This window comes from Ceratotherium simum, chromosome 25 (genome assembly GCF_057802395.1).
Source record: "Ceratotherium simum simum isolate JZ-2026a chromosome 25, ASM5780239v1, whole genome shotgun sequence".
NCBI lineage: Eukaryota > Metazoa > Chordata > Mammalia > Perissodactyla > Rhinocerotidae > Ceratotherium > Ceratotherium simum.
In genome coordinates, this window is record NC_141924.1 from 4865615 (window position 1) to 4884289 (window position 18675).

General features: G+C 43.3%; 1 protein-coding gene across 2 annotated transcripts in view; it reads right to left on the reverse strand.

Moving 5' to 3' along the window:
• Window positions 1–14877, reverse strand: part of ATXN10 (ataxin 10) — a 186043-nt gene extending 171166 nt beyond the window's left edge. Inside the window, exon 1 of one of the 2 annotated variants that reach the window (XR_015556327.1) lies at window positions 14548–14877. Coding sequence is in view for 1 of the 2 variants with exons in the window: in XM_087448747.1 (XP_087304873.1) it covers window positions 14548–14663 (116 nt within the window). In the remaining variant the exon portion in view is untranslated. The remainder of the gene's footprint in view (window positions 1–14547) is intronic. The other variant, XM_087448747.1, reaches the window with a different exon arrangement.
• Between the last annotated feature and the right edge of the window lie 3798 nt (window positions 14878–18675).

Sequence of the window (18675 nt, forward strand, 5' to 3'; positions counted from 1 at the left end):
GGAATGTATATATAAGCAAAGGAATGGAGGCATAAGACATTTATATTCATAAATTTAATATTACAGCATTTGAGCTATTCTTAAACTTTAGTGGTTAGAAGAGATATAGTTACTTATGCTGTATCAACTATAGTTGTAGCACTAAACGCAGAGCAAGATACATAGCATATGTGAAATGATTAAATAAATGAAAGTAAGTAAACTGAATTAATAGCTTTTGAGTAATTAGAGCAATCATTATTGACCGGCTGTGTCAGCGCTAAGAAGTGATTTTCTCGTTACAGCCATTGGCTCCTCATTGCTCTATTCAGTTCAACATGTACTGAGCACCCAAAATGGACCAGGAGCTGTGCTAGAAAATACCATAAAGAAGACAGTCCTGGCCCTCAACAAAGTCGCGATCAAGTTGGGAGAAAGACATGTAAAAGGGTAGTTCATTATGAAATGAAAAGTGCAGTGAGGAAGGAGTTCACGCTTTAAACATCTCCCCTCCATTTCAAACAAGGTAATCATATGATTATTTTTTAAAATTATAAATATATATATCCACTTTAAAACAAAGTAAATCTCTCCATGCACCAAAAACTGAATGGAAACGCTCAGCTATAATCATGCATAAAACCAAAGAGTAGAACATGTTCAGAATGGGCAGTGGCTATCTGCAATTCAACTCTGGCAGGATCATGAGAACTGAAAGCCCCCTACACCTTGTGGCGATCACAGCCACTACGTGAAACTCAGTGCTGGGACAGGTCTCCCCTGCATCTGAAGGGGGAGGAAAAGAGCTACACTCAATGCAGCCCTATGCAGAGGTTACATGTAAAGCTATGCACCTCCAACATCAGGAGGAAGCCAAGAGAGCTTCACAAACAGGACCTGGTCAAAGACACAGGCCAGCTTAGTGACCAGATACACAATACCTCCAACATCACTATGACATATATCACCAACAGAAGATCTGATTTTAGGCCACTGGGGAAATAGGTGGAGGAAAATGTAAAGCCATTATACAGGGAGGAGTGCGCCTAGAGAGAGAGAAAACACAGTAGTCTCCCCTTATCCGCGGTTTCGCTTTCCACGGTTTAAGTTACCCTTGGTCAACCACAGTCTGAAAATATTAAATGGAAAATTCCAGAAATAAACAATTCTTAAGTTTTAAATTGCATGCCATTCTGAGTAGTGTGATGAAATCTCATGCTGTCATGCTCCATCCTGCCGGGAGGTGAATCATCCCTTTGTCCAGTGGATCCACACTGTATATGCTACCCGGCCATGAGTCACTTAGTAGCCACCTTGGTGACCAGACGGACTATCATGGTATCACAGTGCTTGTGTTCAAGTCACCCTTCTTTTACTTAATATGGCCCCCAAGCAGAAGAGTAGTGATGCTGGCAATTCGGATATGCCAAAGAGAAGCTGTAAAGTGCTTCCTTTAATGAAAAGGTGAAAGTTCTCAACTTACTAAGGAAAAAAAATGGTTTGCTGAGGTTGCTAAGATCTACAGTAACTTTTATGACAGTATATTGTTATACGGTTCTATTTTATTATTAGTTATTGTTGCTAATTCCTTGCCGTGCTTAATTTATAAATTAAACTTTATCATAGGTATGTATGTCTAGGAAAAAACATAGTATATATAGGGTTCAGTACCATCCAGTGGTTTCAGGCATCCACTAGGGCATCTTGGAACATAGCCCCTGCAGATAAGGGGGGACTGCTGTATAACAAATCTCTCACTCAAGATGAGCCAGCAAACTAAAGGTTCAAAGAGAAAAACTAATCCTAAGAAAAACTGGCCCCTTTCCTCACCACTCCTAGGGACTCACCTGCAGAACCTGTGCTTCCCAACCCGAAACTCTAGACTGTGCTGGACTAAGTCCTATGTCTGAGAGGAAGAAGGCCTCCATCAGGGAGCACAGAAAGGGATCTACTGTACCTTAAACTAGATCTACAGAATGGTCACTTTGGGATCCTCAAGCCAGTAGACTTGCAGGCGAAGCAAGTAGTTACTACACTGGTAGGAGTAACTGACTCTGATTATCAAGAAGAGCCAGGGCTGCTACTAAAAGATGGGGGCAGGGAGGGGTAGATCTGGAACTGGGGAATTTGATGGGACTTCTCTTGGTACTTCCATGTCTAGGGAAAACCATAATCTGGCAATTGCAGCAACCACAGACTGACAAGAGAAAGGCAACCAAGGGCTCAGACCCCTTAGCATCAGAGCCTAGCTAAACTGCTGGCAAAAAGTAAGGGAAATCTAGAATGGAGTGTGCAGAAGGGAGATGATTATTACCAATTACAGCCTCAGGATAGGCTGTAGCAGTGGAGACTGTAGCTCGGTGCACTAACACTCTTGTCTAGCTCTTTTCTTCTAGACTCTAACTAGCTACAACCTTGAAGAGTCAGGGGCAGAGTGGACAGTATCAGGCAAGAGGGGGTCTAAGGAAAAGAGCAGGCTAACAAATGCTCACTGTCCCCCTCACTCCACACCCTTGGTCCATCTAGTTAAAGACCCCAGGGCAATTCTCAAACAAAAGGGAACAGGTTAATAGATAAATTACCCAGCCATACATTCGGACAATTCAGAGATGCATTCCTCAGGGACACCCAGTGAGACTGAGCCCCAGTAGCCCACAACAGTTACCAGCTCAGTAAGGCATCCAGACATTGGCTGTCTCTCCTTCCACGCCTAGCTTTCCTCTCCCACACTCCTGATTGCTGAGGGTCACCGCCAATTAAGTTACTTCACCTAAGTCCTTACCTCCGATTCTGCTCTTGGGAAAACAACAAAGGCTCAGGTATACATGGAGACATGTTTATAAAGATGGTCTCTGCAGTGCTGTTTGAATTACCAAAAATTCAAGATAATCCAAATACCCATCAGTAAGAAAAAAGGTAGATAAATTATGATGTATTCTTATGACAGTACAAAACAGTTGATGTTAATGATCTAGCTCTGTGTGTGAAAACTGGTAGCACTCAAAAACATAATGTAAATAGAAAGTGCAAACTGCAGAGCATATAGCATACATACTTCACACAGCATACCATTTATGAAGTAAGGAGGGAGGAATGGGATAGGAAAGTGAAACAAAGAGTCCCCCCACCATGATCTCCCCCTCCCGGTATTCACACCCTTTTGTGTGACCCCTCCTGTAGTCACCCCTCCCATGACCATTAGAATACACAATAGTAAGGGTACGTCATTTCCAAGATTATAAAGACACTCCAGCTTCCATGTGAAGCGCACTCTCTCGGATCACTCGCTTTGGAACAAGCCAGCTGCCAGCTGCCTTGTCATGAGCAGCCCTCGGGAGGGGTCCAAGTGGTGAGGAACTCAAGCTTCTTGCCCAAAGCCACGTGCCTGACCTTGGAACCCAGGAGCTTAGAATCCAGGAGCTTGAAATCCGGTCCTCTAGCCTCAGTCAGGCCTTCAGAAGACTGCAGACTGCAACCTCATGCAACACACTAAGCCAGATCCCCTCAGCTAAGCAACTTCCAGATTCCTGACCCTCATAAACTGTGTGAAAAAATAAATGTTTGTGGTTTTAAGCTGCTAACTTGTGGGGTAATTTGTTCTAATACAGAGGACATTAACAGTATCACTAAAGTTTTGGAATTTGAGCGAACAAGACAAAACTTGAACATTTGTTGATTTTGCAAGTGAAATACAAGGGCACTTGTTAAATTATCTGTTTATCATCCTCCATAAAGGCATTAACATTTATTATATATTTGATTGGTTTTGATTTGTCAAAAGTTTAAAACTAAGTAAACAAACCAACAAAAATACTAGGATGAAAGCTAACAAAAAGCTTCAATTTCCTTTTTCCTTAGAGTATACAAGTATGGTTTTTTTAAATGTCAGTTCCTAAAGCAGTCATTCCACAGAAAATCTAAATTCCTCTGCTCAAGTCATAACATTAAGTTATTTTTAAGTACTCACATTTTTACTGGAAATTCTTATAGCTTTCTAACATTATTTAATATTGCTAAAATACCTTTCTACCAAGGAATTAAAATTTTGGCCAGAAATTACTGCCCACATCTTTTGGATCTGAAAAACCATTTTTCTTCCACTGAGTTATTACATGTTTCTTATTCTAAAGTTCCAGAGACAGTTCCAAAAGCCTATTAAAACAAGAAACTGATCATGGAATGGCGGTGAAATTAAAGACTATACAAGCACTATTTTAAAATACACAAAATTCTCAAAAATGACCACACATTTCATTTCTTTTCACTCCTGACTCTGACTAGAGCCTGCAATGTTAACACTGGGGTTTGCTGGGCACCAACTATGTACTAGGCACCATTCCAGAGTCTCTACACACAGCACACTCTAATACCTACATCAACCCTACAAGGTAGGCATTATTATAATACCCATTTTACCAATGTGAAAACTGAGGCTCAGAGAAGTTAAAATATTTGCCAATTCAGACAGCTAGTAAGTGGCATTTTGTTCTTGGATTTGAAACCAGAACTATGCCTCAGAAAAGCCTTTTTCCTCTGCAACCCACTGCCTGAGTCCAAAAAGGTATCAATATTTCATATCGGTGCATTTCAGGGGAGAGAAGGGGAAATGGAAAAAAGCCCCCAAAACACAAATTGTTTAAAAAAAAAAAAAACTATTTCAGTCACTCTGCAACACAGACTCACTAGGAGCCCTGTATTATTCAGAGGTCACAAAAGCTAAGATAAATTCCCCCTCCAAGTAAGGAGATCTCAGGTCCCAAACCAGTCAGATGATAAGATACTGCGGCTATCCCTGCAATGCAAGATTCCAAAAGAACCCTTACACTGTAATCTTCAGTGGCCAATGAGCTGAAATATCCAGTGCCACATCTATTCGCTTCCCTCATCCTTTGAAGACTACTTCCATTTTTTTCTAGATTTGGTCTCAGGCATTTCATTCATTCACATATCAATCACCTCAGCTCATCTCTGGCTGTGGAAACAGCACCATCTGGCACAGATAAAAATTGTGAAACAAAACCTAATTAGCTCCCAGTATACTAAGAACACTAGAAAATACAATGCCCAATTCTCTCTTTTCTTACAGCAAATTTTACAACTCAAAAATATTGTTCTACTAGTGATAACTCTCAAATAGTGAGCAGAAAAGGCCAGTGATATTTCCCCAAAGTCCTTCAATCATGCTGGCTGAGATTTAGCTCACATAAGTTCTTCTGTGGGGTGGCAAGAAGGGTAATAATTTACATGCAGAAAATTGAGACGTAATTTACATACTGAAATACACAGATCATAAGTGTTAATGAGTTGTGACAAATGCACACACACAATCAATATCCCCAAATATAGCACATTTCCTTTACTCTAGAAAATTCCCTCAACCTCCTTTCCAGTCAATCCCCAACCTCTTTTGACAAGCACTGTTCAGATCTGTATCACCACTGATTGGCTTTGCCAATGTAGAACTCGATAAAAATAAAATCATCCAGTACCTACTCTTTCCGTCTAGCTTCTGTCACTCAGTATGCTTTTGAGATTCATCCATGTTGCTCCATGTATTGGTGGTTCATTAATCTTAATTACCAAGCAGTTTTAGCTATTCTCCTACTGATGGACATCTGAGTTGTTTCTAATATTTGGCTATTATCAATAAAGCTGCTATGAGCATTCTTTTACAAGTCTTTTGTGGACGTATGTTCTTGTTTCTCTTGGGTAAATACCTAGGGCTCATAGGCACCTGTATGTTTAACTTTACAAAAACTGCCAAAATGTTTCCCAAAGCAGTTGCACCATTTACACTCTTACCAGCAATGTATGAGAATTCCAGTTGCTCCAAATCCTCGCCAAAATCTGGTGCTGTTAGTCATTTTAATTTTAGCCATTCTAATAGGTATGCAGAGGTATCTCATTATGGTTTTATTTGTTTATAACAGCTTTATTGAGATATAATTAACATAGCTACAATTCACCCATTTAAAGTGCATAATTTGATGGAATTTGGTCTATTACATTACAGTCATGTGTTGCTTAATGACAGGGATTTCATCATTCTGCAAACATCATTGAGTATACTTACACATACCTAGATGGTATAGCCTACTATACACCTAGGCCAAATGGTACTAATCTTATGGGACCACCATCGTATATGGGGTGCATCATTAACTGAAACATCGTTATGCAGTGTTGTTATGAGAGGTTCGGGGATTCGATCGGAGATGTAAAAGACACTTTCCACTCCAAACAAATGGACTGAAGGTATATTTTATTATATAGAGGATAGTAAAGACGACAGTCTGCAAACAGATCAGATATTAAGAGGGAAAAAACATCAGCCCGACTGGGAAGGGAAAACACCCACATCGGCTGAAGAGAAATGACACAAATCAACCGGAAAGAGAAACACCAGGTTGACCGAAAAGAGAACACATCAAATCAATTACTTCATATCAAATCAATTACTTCACATCAAATCAGTTACTCACAACATCCACGCCCCACTGCCGGGAGAGCCCTGTCAATCAACGCGGCTGGGCAAGGATCACACGTCCTGGGCAAGGTGTCCCTTCCACAGGTGGAACTCTCACCGGGTCTCAGTTTCCAGCAGTTTTTATACCATCAGTAATTTTCAGAGTAAGCAATTACAGAGTTTGCAGAGCACGCATTTAGTGTTCCCATGCACAAAATGGTTATCAGTGGCGTACGTGCACTGAGCCCCCTGGCTAACGTCCCAGCCCAGTAGTTGTGTACGTGCATTGTTCTCTTTGGTTATCGTCCCAGCCCGGCACAGATGGCCAGTCCATCCCGTGCTACGACGCTCCAAGAGCCTTGAAATGTTACAACTTGCAACTCCCTCCGTGAGAGAAGGGCCAGTTCCCACCACGCAGAAAGCAGCTTTTATATTTCTTTTTGTGCTGGTGGCTGTAGGTCAACGGAGCGGCCAAACATGGCTGTACTCATGTCAAGACAAGTGTATGACTGTATTAATTTCTTTAACAGTGGTAAAATATCTCTTTAACATAAAATTTGCCATTTTGACCTCCCCCCCCCCCAAAGCCCCAGTGAAATAGTTGTATGTCATAGCTGCACATCCTTCTAGCTGCTGCATGTGGGACACGGCCCCACCACGGTTGGAGGAGCAGTGCGTCGGTGCACGCCCTGGATCCGAACCCAGGCCGCCAGCAGCAGAGCGCACGCACTTAACCACCAAGCCACGGGGCCGGCCCCATTTTGACCATTTTTAAATAGTTCTTTATTTTTTTTTTTAATAATTTTATTTATTTATTTTTCCCCCCAAAGCCCCAGTAGATAGTTGTATGTCATAGTTGCACATCTTTCTAGTTGCTGTATGTGGGACGCGGCCTCAGCATGGCCGGAGAAGCAGTATGTCGGTGTGCACCCGGGATCCGAACCCGGGCCGCCAGCAGCAGAGCGCAAGCACTTAACCGCTAAGCCACCGGGCCGGCCCTGACCATTTTTAAATGTAGAATTCAGAGGCTTTAATTATATTCACAATGTTGTGCAACCATCATCACTATCTAGTTCCAAAGCTTTTTATTAATACCCCAAATAGAAACTCTGTAACCATTAAGCAATAAATTCTCCCTCCTCCTCCCCCCAATCCCTGGTAACCTCTAATATACTTTCTGTCTCTATGCATTTACCTATTCTAAGTACTTCATCTAAGTGGAATCAAATAATATTTGTCCTTTTATATCTAGCTTCTTTCACTTAGCATGTTTTCAAGGTTCACACATGTTGTAGCATATATCAGTACCCCATTCCTTTTTATGGCTAAATGATATTCCATTGTTACGTATATACCACATTTTGTTTATCCATTCCTCTGCTGATAGACACTGGTTTGCTTTCATCTTTTGGTTATTGTGAACAATGCTACCATGGACATTAGCATACAAGTATCTGTTTGAGTCCCTGCTTTCAATTCTCTTGGGTATATACCAGGAGTGGAATTGCTGGGTCATAGTCTGTGTTCATCTTTTTGAGAACCATCAAACTGTTTTCCATAGGAGTTGTACCACTTTACATGCCCACTAGCAATGAACAAGTGTTCCAATTTCTCCACATCCTAACACTTATTTTCAATTTTTTTTGTTTAACAGCCATCCTAAAAAGCATAAAGTGGTAACTCGTCTTAATTTGCATTTCCTTAATGACTAATGATGTTGAGTACTTTATCATATGTTTGCATTCATATGTCTTCCTTTGTAAAGCATAGAAGTCTTTTACCCAATTTTTTAATTGGGTGTCTTTTTATTATTGAGTTACAGGAGCAATTTATATATTCTGAAACAAGTCCTTTGTCAGATATACGTATTGCAAATACTTTCTCTCAGTCTATGGCTTGCCTTTTCATTTTCTTAATGCTGTCTTTTGATGAGCACAAGTCTTTAATTTTGATAAAGTCAATTTTTTCTTGCATGGTTAGTGTTATCTGTGTCCTAGATAAGAAACGTTTGCCTATACTCAAGGTTACAAAGATATTCTCCCATGTTTTCTTCTTAACACTTTATAGTTTTAGCTTTTACGTTCAGGTCTATAATCCATGTTGAAATATTGTTTGTGAATGGTGCAAGGTGTGGGTCAAGTTTCATTTTATTCCAATTAGATATCAAGTTGTTCCACCACCATTTGTTAAAAGAAATAGTTTTTACATTGATTTTGGCTTTAATTTTGCAAAGGGAATATTTCTGGAAATGGCCTCAGTTTTTCACACACAACATTTAGCCTTCAATAAAAAAGATAGGACCAAATAACTAAACACAAGAAAATAAAAACTGACAATAGAAAGTTATCAGGCACATTCTTTAAAATAACTATAACTAATAAGCTTAAGAAGGTAAATGACAAAATGAATTTCAACAGAGTAATCTAGTTTTAAAAAATCAAATAGAAATTCTACAATAACTCAAAAATACAATTCCTGAAACTAAGAACACAACAGATGATAGCAGATTAGACATAGCAGAAAAGAGGATTAGAGAACTAGAAAGTAGATTAGTAGAAAATTTTCAAACAGAAGCTCGGAGAGAATAGAAAATACAGAAAGAAGCCTATGAGACACATAAAATATAATGAAAGGTTTACCACATGTGTAAGTGGAGTCCTAGAAGGAAAGGAAAGAATGGAAGAGAAGCAATATTTGAAGAAATACCAGCTGATAATTTCCCAAACCAATGAAAGACATCAAATTCAAAAAGCATTATTCAAACAGGATAATTACAAAAAAGCCAAACATCTCTGCCTCATGGGACTTCCATTCTGGAAGGAGACAGAGAAGAAATAAGAAACCACTACAAATAATGGCATAGTATGTTGGAATGTAATAAGTGTTTCCAAAAAAAAGGAAAATACAGTTTATAAGGTAACAGGGTTCAGAAGTATGGAGGGAAATATAGGAAAATACAGTTTATAAGGTAAAAGCATTCAGAAGTACAAAGGGAAATATCTGCACTATTAAATAGGATGTAGAAAACCTTGAAGGAAGTAAACAGAAAAACAATTTTGACTAAACACAGATTAAAGAGGAAAAATAAGCCATAGTGACAGAAGCTAAAAAAAAAATTGTCTGCATAAGTATGGAAGAAAAAGACCAAGCATGCACAATGAATAATAGCAGCAACTCCACAAGAATTTGTTAAGCACCTACAATTATTAGACACTATGCTGGATGCTACTGATACGGTGAATTTGATATGCTCACTTTATTTAAGAAGTTTATCAGGGAAGAGCAATGAGGTATCAGATTAAGTATGAGAAGAATTATAGAAAGTAGTATCCAAGGGTTACAGTATTTCATGAACACTCAAGAACCAAAACATAATCTTCCCTATAGAGAAAAAATAAATTATAAACAGTACTATCCAGCAGAACTTTCTGCAATGATTGAAATACCCCACATGTGCACTGTCCAATAAGGCAGCCACCAGCCACATGGGGCTATTGAGTACTTAAAATGTGGCTGTTGCAAGTAAGGAACAGAACTATTATCTTATTTATTTCTAATTAATTTAAATAGCCACATGTAGCTAGTAGCTACTTAATGGACAGTGGAGGTATAGAGTAGGACAACCAATCTCACTGGCTCTAAACTTTAACAGGGGAGTCTGGATACATCACCAAGGTAACTAAAGGGTTGGAAACTAAAACCTCCAGGAAAAGGCCAAAAATAGAATTTTTAATGTATTTATATCTTACTTTGTTCCAGAAAGAATTTAACATGACTTGTAAAGACTCTAAGCACAGCAAGTGAGTGTTAAATAAATGTTAACAATGTAAATAAGTGCATTAAACAAAAGGTATGAAACACATTTAAAATAGGTAAGAAAAAGAATTACCTTGCACAGAGAATAGCTGAGTAGCATCTTAATACTGATATTTTATGACCATAAACAATTTTTTATGGATTTTAGTGATTAAGATACTATTCAAGGGGGCCGGCCAGTGGCGCAAGCGGGTAAGTGCGCGTGCCCCGCTGCGGCGGCCCGGGGTTCGCCACTTCGGATCCCCAGCGCACAATGACACACTGCTTGGCAAGCCATGCTGTGGCGGCGTCCCATATAAAGTGCAGGAAAATGGACACGGATGTTAGCCCAGGGCCAGTCTTCCTCAGCCAAAACAAAAGAGGAGGATTGGCAGATGTTAGCACACGGCTGATCTCCTCACAAAAAGAAAGAAGAAAAAAAAAAAGATACTATTCAAGAAGTAGGTTATAGAATACGGGTTTAATCCAGAGCATGAAGAATTTAGACTGGTATATTAATGATCTATTGCTGTAAAACAAATTACCCCAAAACCAAGCAGTTTAAAACAATAACATTTATGGTCTCACACACGTCTGAAAGTCAGGAGCCTGAGAATGGCTGAGTGAGGTGGTTCTGGCTCAGGGTCTCTTATGAAGTTGCACACATGGCTGAAGGCTTGACTGGGACTGAGAGGATCCGCTTCCAAGAGGGTTCACCACACGGCTACTGGCAGGAGGCGTCAATTCCTTCATACACAGATCTCTCTACGTGGATGCTTGGCTTTGTCAGAGTGAGTGATCCGAGAAAGAGAACAAAGAGGAAGCTGCAATGCCTTTTATGACCTAGTCTCAGAAGTCACACATTGTCACTTCCGCCATATTCTATTGTTCACAAGCAAGTCACTAAGTTCAGCCCACACTCAAGGGGAGAGGATTAACCTCCTCCTCTTGAAGGACAGAGTATCAGAGAATTTGTGGAGATATCTAAACCCACTCCAATGGGATATGAGAATTTTCTCTTACTTGCAGGTTGCTAAAAACTGTAATGAGATCCTGGGATCCCTTTCCCCAGACACCCAAAACTTAAATTATCACCTTTTTGAAACAGCTTCAATTGCTTTCTATAAGACAGGAGATTAAACAAAAGTGGGTGCTCAGTCACTTACAGCCCAGTTACTTTTTAATAGGAGGTGCTAAATAAATGGCATCTACTATGCATAAAACACTGTGCTATACATATATATTATAACAGATCCTCACAATAATCCTGCAAAGTGGGCAGTATCATCCCAATTTTCAAGATGAGAAATAAATCCAGAGAGACAAGCCAGGATTCTTGTCCAGGTCTACCTGGTTCCCAAGTCATAGTTCTTTCCACTACATGACATTTTTATTACTCCAGCTACCAGAGACAAAAGCTTGTTTCGTAGCATCAAACATCTGGGAAGGACCACAAAATATATTATTTCAGCTAAGATTCTTACTTTTTGTTCCATCAACTACTTTCTTACTTTCTTCGTCTGTTTTTGCTTTTGTTGGTGTTTTCTATTTGCTACTCTGAGGCCTCCTTTTTGCTTCACTTTATGTCGCATCCAGCTCCTGGCACCTTAGCCCATCCTCCCTCTCGGTCCATCTGCATTGGAGGGATCCTCTCAGAGCAGATGGACTCTGGTTCAAACTCCATGAGACCCCTCCGAGGGGCCACTAGTGATGTGCCCACACGCATGCACAGACAAGCAGTGGCAGCAACAGGACAAGAAGCCTGTCCTTACAAACCCTCATCAAGAGTTCTCTGCACCATCACACAACTATCTGCCTCCCCATCCCAAAACCTGCACATCAGCTCATCTTTCCTAGTCTCCAAACTGTGCCTGGAACAAGAACAGTGCCCCAGAAAAACCTGAGCCAAATGTGAGAAGCAACTTCATTTCCTCATTCTCCCCCAACAATCCAATCCATGGAGTCCTGTCCATTCAATCTTGTAAATATTTTTCAGCATTTACCCTATCCATCCCCATAAACAATGTCTTAATTCAGGCACTTTTCTCTTTCACTTAGGCATCTGTATCAGCTTCTTAAAAGTCCCCTGCCTCTAGCCTCACCCTCTCTAATCTATCCCCCACAATGGCAACCAGAGAGATCTTCCCAATATGCAGATCTTATCATGCCACTCCCTTGGAAAAAACCTTCTAACGGTTCCCATTAACTGCCCACACAACAGACCAAGTCAAGAAGGGCCTTGTAAAACTGGCTTAGAGTCCTGGATTTTATCTTACAGGTTATACAAAGGGATCCTATGTTTGAATGTCTCCTCTGTACCAGACACCTTACTGCTGTCATTTCATTTAATCCTCCCAAGGACCCTGCAAAAGCAGCATATGGTCCCTTCGCATACACTGTTCTAATTAGGCCTCTCATCTGTAAGCCATGCACCCAAAATAATCTAAAGCCTTTCCTGGCCCACCACTCTATCCATGAGATCCACAAGTTCCCTCTGTATTACCACCTCTTCATGTCTAGGCCTCTATTACAATTTGTTTACACAGCAATTTCCTTAACATGCCTGAAAAAAGGCATCATGTCACATTCATCTTTGTACACTCAGCCCCTAGCAAAGAACTGCTCCAGAGTAGGCACTCATCAAATGGCTGATGCCTGATTATTGACTAAAAGGAGGGTCCATCATGGTATAGATACGCTGAAGCATTAACTCAATCAACATATCTCCCAAAAAGCCCACAGAGTAGTACCCTGAGCTTTAGCACTCTTTCAGTGGCTTAACACTTCCTATGGTGATTTGAGGCAGCAGAAGCGCTTAGATGAAGGTGTCTGGTTTAAAGACAAGAGGACCTCAAGGGATTAGCCTGACCAAGTCAGGCTGTCCCCTTCTTCTATGCTCCCTCTACTCTCTGTACATACTCCCCTGATTGTATAATTACCTCCCCAGAACCGGACCTCCCAGTAAAGGACTCTTCATTTTTAAACTTCATCACCTAACACAAAACCTGGCACGAGGGGGGCCATCAATAAATGTATTAGGGGCCGCCAGGTGGCTTAGCGGTTAAGTGCACACGCTCTGCCGCTGGCCGCCTGGCCAGAACCCCAGGCACACATCCACACACCGCTCCTCCCCCCATGCTGAGGCCAGGTCCCACAAACAGCAACTGGAAGATGTGCAACTATGACATACAACTATCTACTGGGGCTTTGGGGGTAAAAAGAGAAAAAAAAAAAAAAGGAGGAAGATTGGTAATAGATGTTAGCTCAGGGCCGGTCTTCCTCAGCAAAAAGAGGAGGATTGGCATGGATGTTAGCTCAGGGCCGATCTTCCTCACAAATAAATAAATAAATAAATAAATGTATTAAATGATAATGATATCAGCTAACATTTACTTAGTACTATGTGTCAAGTAGGTACTAAGCATTTAACACGCATTATCTCATTTAATCCTTATAACAATCCCGCCAAGGAGGTACTGTCCCATACTATTTCAATTAAATATATGAGCAAACCAGGCCAACAGAAGACTAGAACAAAATCAAACAAGCACTGACTGAGAGAGTCACATATATTCTCACATGCTTTATTTCACTTATTCTTCTGTACAATCCAGCAATGAAGTTATGTGTTATGTTCCCATCTTTAGGCAAGAAATCTACGGCTCGGAGAAACCGCCCAATAACGCACAGCTTGTAAGGCCAGGAACCAAAGCCCGGTCTGCCAGATGGCGGGCACCTTCTCACCTGGCCATCTTGCCGCTCAGCGGCAGAATCAGGACGGAGGCGGCCCCTCCTGCCCGATGCTCTTCCACCCTCCACAGGCGCTGTCCCCTGGGACGGCACAGCCTGGCCGACCGGCAGCAGAATGGAGGACCCCGCTGCTCGGTGACGGGTACTCCCGCGGCCTCCACCCCGCTCCTCTGGAACGTGTCTGCCCCGCTAAATGCACGCTCCGCGGCTCTGGGGCCTCGTCAGTCTGTCCCCAGCCAGGGCCCAAGACAGCCCCGCACCTACAGGGCCGCCATGGGCGCGCGCTCAAGTCGGAAAACGGGCACACGGCGGCAGAGAGCTGCTGCACCGGCCCCCCTCCTGCGCCCGGCTGCACACCTGTCCCGGCGGTGGGGAGCAGGTGTCAGCCCCCAGGGCCCCTCGGGACCCACGCGGGAGGACGCGGGCCTGGAATCCGCGGCTGGGGCCCCTCGGCCCGACCGCAGAGGCCTCCGCCCCGAGCCCTCGGGAGGAGGGGGCGGCCCCTCCCGGCCCGCCCGCCCGCCGCCCGCCCCCGAGCTCGCGCCGCGGGCCGTTACCGATTCCGCTGCTCCTTGAAAAGCGCCGTGAGCGCGCGGAGGGCCTCCAGGTCCTGGATGGGCGCGGGCACCATGACGCCCGACAGCCGGGCGGGCGGCGGCCTGGGCGCCGCCATCTTGCCGCTCGCAGCTCTCGCCGAGCCGGGCGACGACGACGAGGAGGAGGAGGAGGAGGAGCGGGAGCGGGGAAAGCGGCAGGAGCGCGAGCAGGAGGGGCCGCAGCGCGCCCCGCACCCTCCGGACGAGGCCGCCGCCGCTGCGCCGCTGCAGCCTGCGGCCAGGGCGGGAGAGCGCGAGGGCACGCGCCCAGGCTCGCCTCGGGCGGAGGAGGGGACGGCGCCGCGAGGGGAGGGGGCGCGGGCGGAAGTCCCGCCTGAGGGGAGGGGGCGCGGGCGGAAGTTCTGTGTGAGGGGAGAGGGACGCCGGGAGGTGATGGATCTGAGCGAAGGAGCCGGGGGAAGAGGCTCGCCCTGAGGGGGAGGGGGAAGGGGACAGGCACACCCTGAGAGGAGATGCGGGCCGGGGCCGGGGCGGGGGAGATGGCGGCCGGCCGGAATGGGGAACGAGAACAGGTTCACCCTGAGGGGGAGCGGGGACGGGAGCGGGGAGGGGGACAGCCTCACCCTGAGGGGGAAGGGAACAGGTTCACCCTGAGGAGGAGGGAGGGGACAAGTTCGCCCTGAGAGAGAGATGCGGGCAACCCTCCCCCCCCCCCGCACAGGGTGGGGGACGAGGACAGGTTCACCCTGAGAGGGAGGAGGGAGGGGACAAGTTCGCCCTGAGAGAGAGATGCGGGCAACCCCCCCCCCCCCCGCACAGGGTGGGGAACGAGGACAGATTCACCCTGAGGGGACGCGAGGCAGGGGAGGACAGGCTCACCCTGAGGGGGAGGAGAGAGGGGACAAGTTCGCCCTGAGGGGGAGATGCGGCAAGGGGCCCCGGACAGGATGGGGAACAAGACAGGTTCACGGGGCGGGGCGGGGGGGGGGGGGGATGTGCAGAAGCTCCCTGTGAGGAGAAGGCTGAAGACCTGGCTCTTGCGGTGGCAGTGGATTGATCAGTGCCCCCAGACCGACCCCCTGGGAACTGGAGCAGCCTGCACGTCTCAGACCCTGAACACTCGGTTCCCAATACTTCGTGATCGTTTACTGATGACACCAGATCATTTAGCAGGTACTAGAGTGAGAAAACATTGCTCCAGCCCCTCAAGGGTTTAAAATACGGTTAGAAGTCAAGGAGCTCAATTCTACAGCAGTAGGGTAAGAATGGGTTTTTCCTAAGGGAAATGACTATTTTTCAGGAATGAGACAAGGTACTCTGGCTGGTGTTGGTAACTCACATGTGTTCTTTCCTCTGCCGTTTACCATATCATGTATACTTTCCTTCAAGACGCATTGTTGCCAAGCCCTGTGCTAGGGGAGATGATCCCAACCCGAAGGAACTCAGACCATTGAGAGAGAGGACAGGCAGATGGAATTGAGTACGGGTGATAACTGCTGTGATAGAGGACTGTACAAACTGCTGTGGGACCACTTAAAATATGTAAATACATATCCTCTTCGATTTGAAGAGTAGGAGTGTGTTAATAATGTGGTGCTTTTCATGTTCTTTGCCAAATAAAATTGAAAGACACAATAACCACCACCAGAGTATGCAGGAGAAATGAGTCGTGCACAAGTGACCTGATGTAATTCAGCCATACCCATTTAACTGAGTGCATATTCACTCATTTCACAAATATTTGTGTGTGCCAGGCATTAGACAATTGAAAATAATTAGCAGTTTTTTGACTAGCCCAGCAAAATCTCCCTGTTTTTCCATGAGGAGCAGAGAATGGTAAAGTCTTGCATCTTGTCATGCATCAAGACCTTGCCCCTAAGTTTTCTATCCTCAACTGTAAAGCAAAAGTAACTGCTTTGATTCTTCCAGAAAACATTCCCCATAATATTCAAATGTATTGCCTGGAATGTTACAATATGATCCTGATTGGTTTCTTTGCTTCTCTTGCCTCCCTACATTCTCGAGTCTTTAAAAACATAAGTCAACATTTCACTTTGCTCAAAACCCTCTAAAGGATTTCCATTTCACTCAGTGAGAGCCAAAGTTCTTCCAATGGAAAAGTCCCTAAATAGTCTGCCTCCTTCCTCCTTTCCGCCTTCTGATCACATCTAGTCTCTTTGTCCTCCATTGTGCTTCAATCACACTGGCCTCCTTGTTGTACTCCACCAGAAGTACCCTCCTGCCTCAGGACTTTGCATATGCTGTTCCTTTTGCTTGGAACACCTTCAACACTCTCCTAGCAGATAGCTGCATGGTTTGCTTACTTACTTCCTTCAACTATCTGCTCAAAAGATCTTACGGTTTCCCTTATCAATCTTTAAAATTGTAACACACCACGCAAATTCCTGACCTTCGGGAATTTTTCTCCATAGCACTTAACACTTTGTATATTATAGTTTACTTATCTAATTTTTTTATTGTTACTTATCTATTTTGTTTACTGCCAGAATGTATTCCAGCAGCTAGGAAAGGACCTTCTATGTGGCAAGTGCTCAATAAATATTAGTTGAAGTAATGAACAAAGCATTTTTTTTAAGATATTTTCAGAAAAGAGAAAGGAAATAACATGCCACCAGAAGAAGTACAACAATCCAAAAAGTACAGGAAAGAGAAAAGGTGGAAGAGTGGGAGAAAAAAATTGAAGAAGATTAAAAGAGAGGAAGACATTAACAAGACAGACTAGAAATATAGGCAAGTATGAGAAACTGGATAAAAGGATATTGAATTGGTCAAACAGTGAGTGTTATTGACTGCCAGGAATCTACTAGAGGATTTCAACCTTGACTGAATTGACAGAACTAAGTTACTATTTCACTTGGGCTAAATGGCATTTCTTAATGTTATATAATTGTTTGCCTTAGATGAACGTGTCAACATGTTGATGTACGTGAATTAAACCTCAGAAGAAATTTATGTCTTGAGCCCACTGTGGAAGAACTGGATCAGCAATGATTCAGTAATCAAGAAGTAAAAATAAATACATAAAAAGAAAGGAGTGAAGGAAGGAGAAAAAAGGAAAGGAAAGGAGCAGGTGCAAGGCAAAAAGATTTGGACCAAAGTGCATGTGGTTTTGGCAAGAAAAAGAGAGTGGAAGTAAGTGAATGCTGGAAAAGAGAACAGAAGATGAGTGACAGATGGATAGAAAAATTCTTGCTTGTACTGGCCCCTCTGTCTGAAACTTTTTCCTTACCATCTCTGCCTATGAGTCTCTCACTAGAAAGATCATGCCATTGCCACCTACTCCACCAAAACATCATGTGTCTATCAGGAAAAGCCCTAGTCAGTCTATACCTCTCTCTTGGCACTGACTGTCCATAATCAGCCTTGTACTAGAGATGTGTTTATACAGCATCTTCCCTCTTCTGAGGTCCCTCAAGGCACGGGCTTTGTCTTCCTCATCTCATCCGGGACCAAGCTCAGTGCCATGTGCTTAGAAGCAATGCTATAAATATTTGTAGAACTGAAAACTTTGGAGATTGGAGGCAAAAAATAACAGAATAGTGTAATTGTTAAGAGCAGAGATCAGCAAACTACAACCCGCGAGTCAAATCTTTCCCACTGTTTTCATAAATTTTATTGGAAATTGTCATGGTGATTCATTTACATATTGTCTATGGCTTCTTTGATGCTACAGTGGCAAAATTGAATACTTGTCACGGAGACTGTATGGCCTATGAAACCTAAAATATTAACTATTTGATCTTTTACCAATCTCTGATGAAGAGCATTAGTTCTGGAATCAGACAAACCTGGATGATGTGGTTCCTGCTTTTATCTCTTCACACCTGACCTTTGACAAGTAACCATCTCTTTAAGCCTATTTTTTTGGGGGGGGGGAATGGAATAGTAATAATATCTACTTAATTGGGTGGTTGGAAGGATTTAATGAGATAGTCTATGTCAATCCAGTGTCTGTCATATACTTAGCTTAGCTCAATAAATGTTAACATTTAACTATGTATGGTATAAAATTGAATAAGGAGGAGGGATAAAGTGGGCAAGAAGGTAGAAAGCTGTTAGGTAGTTGGGCAAATTAGGAACACTAGGGAGTAGGTAGGCTCAAGGTAT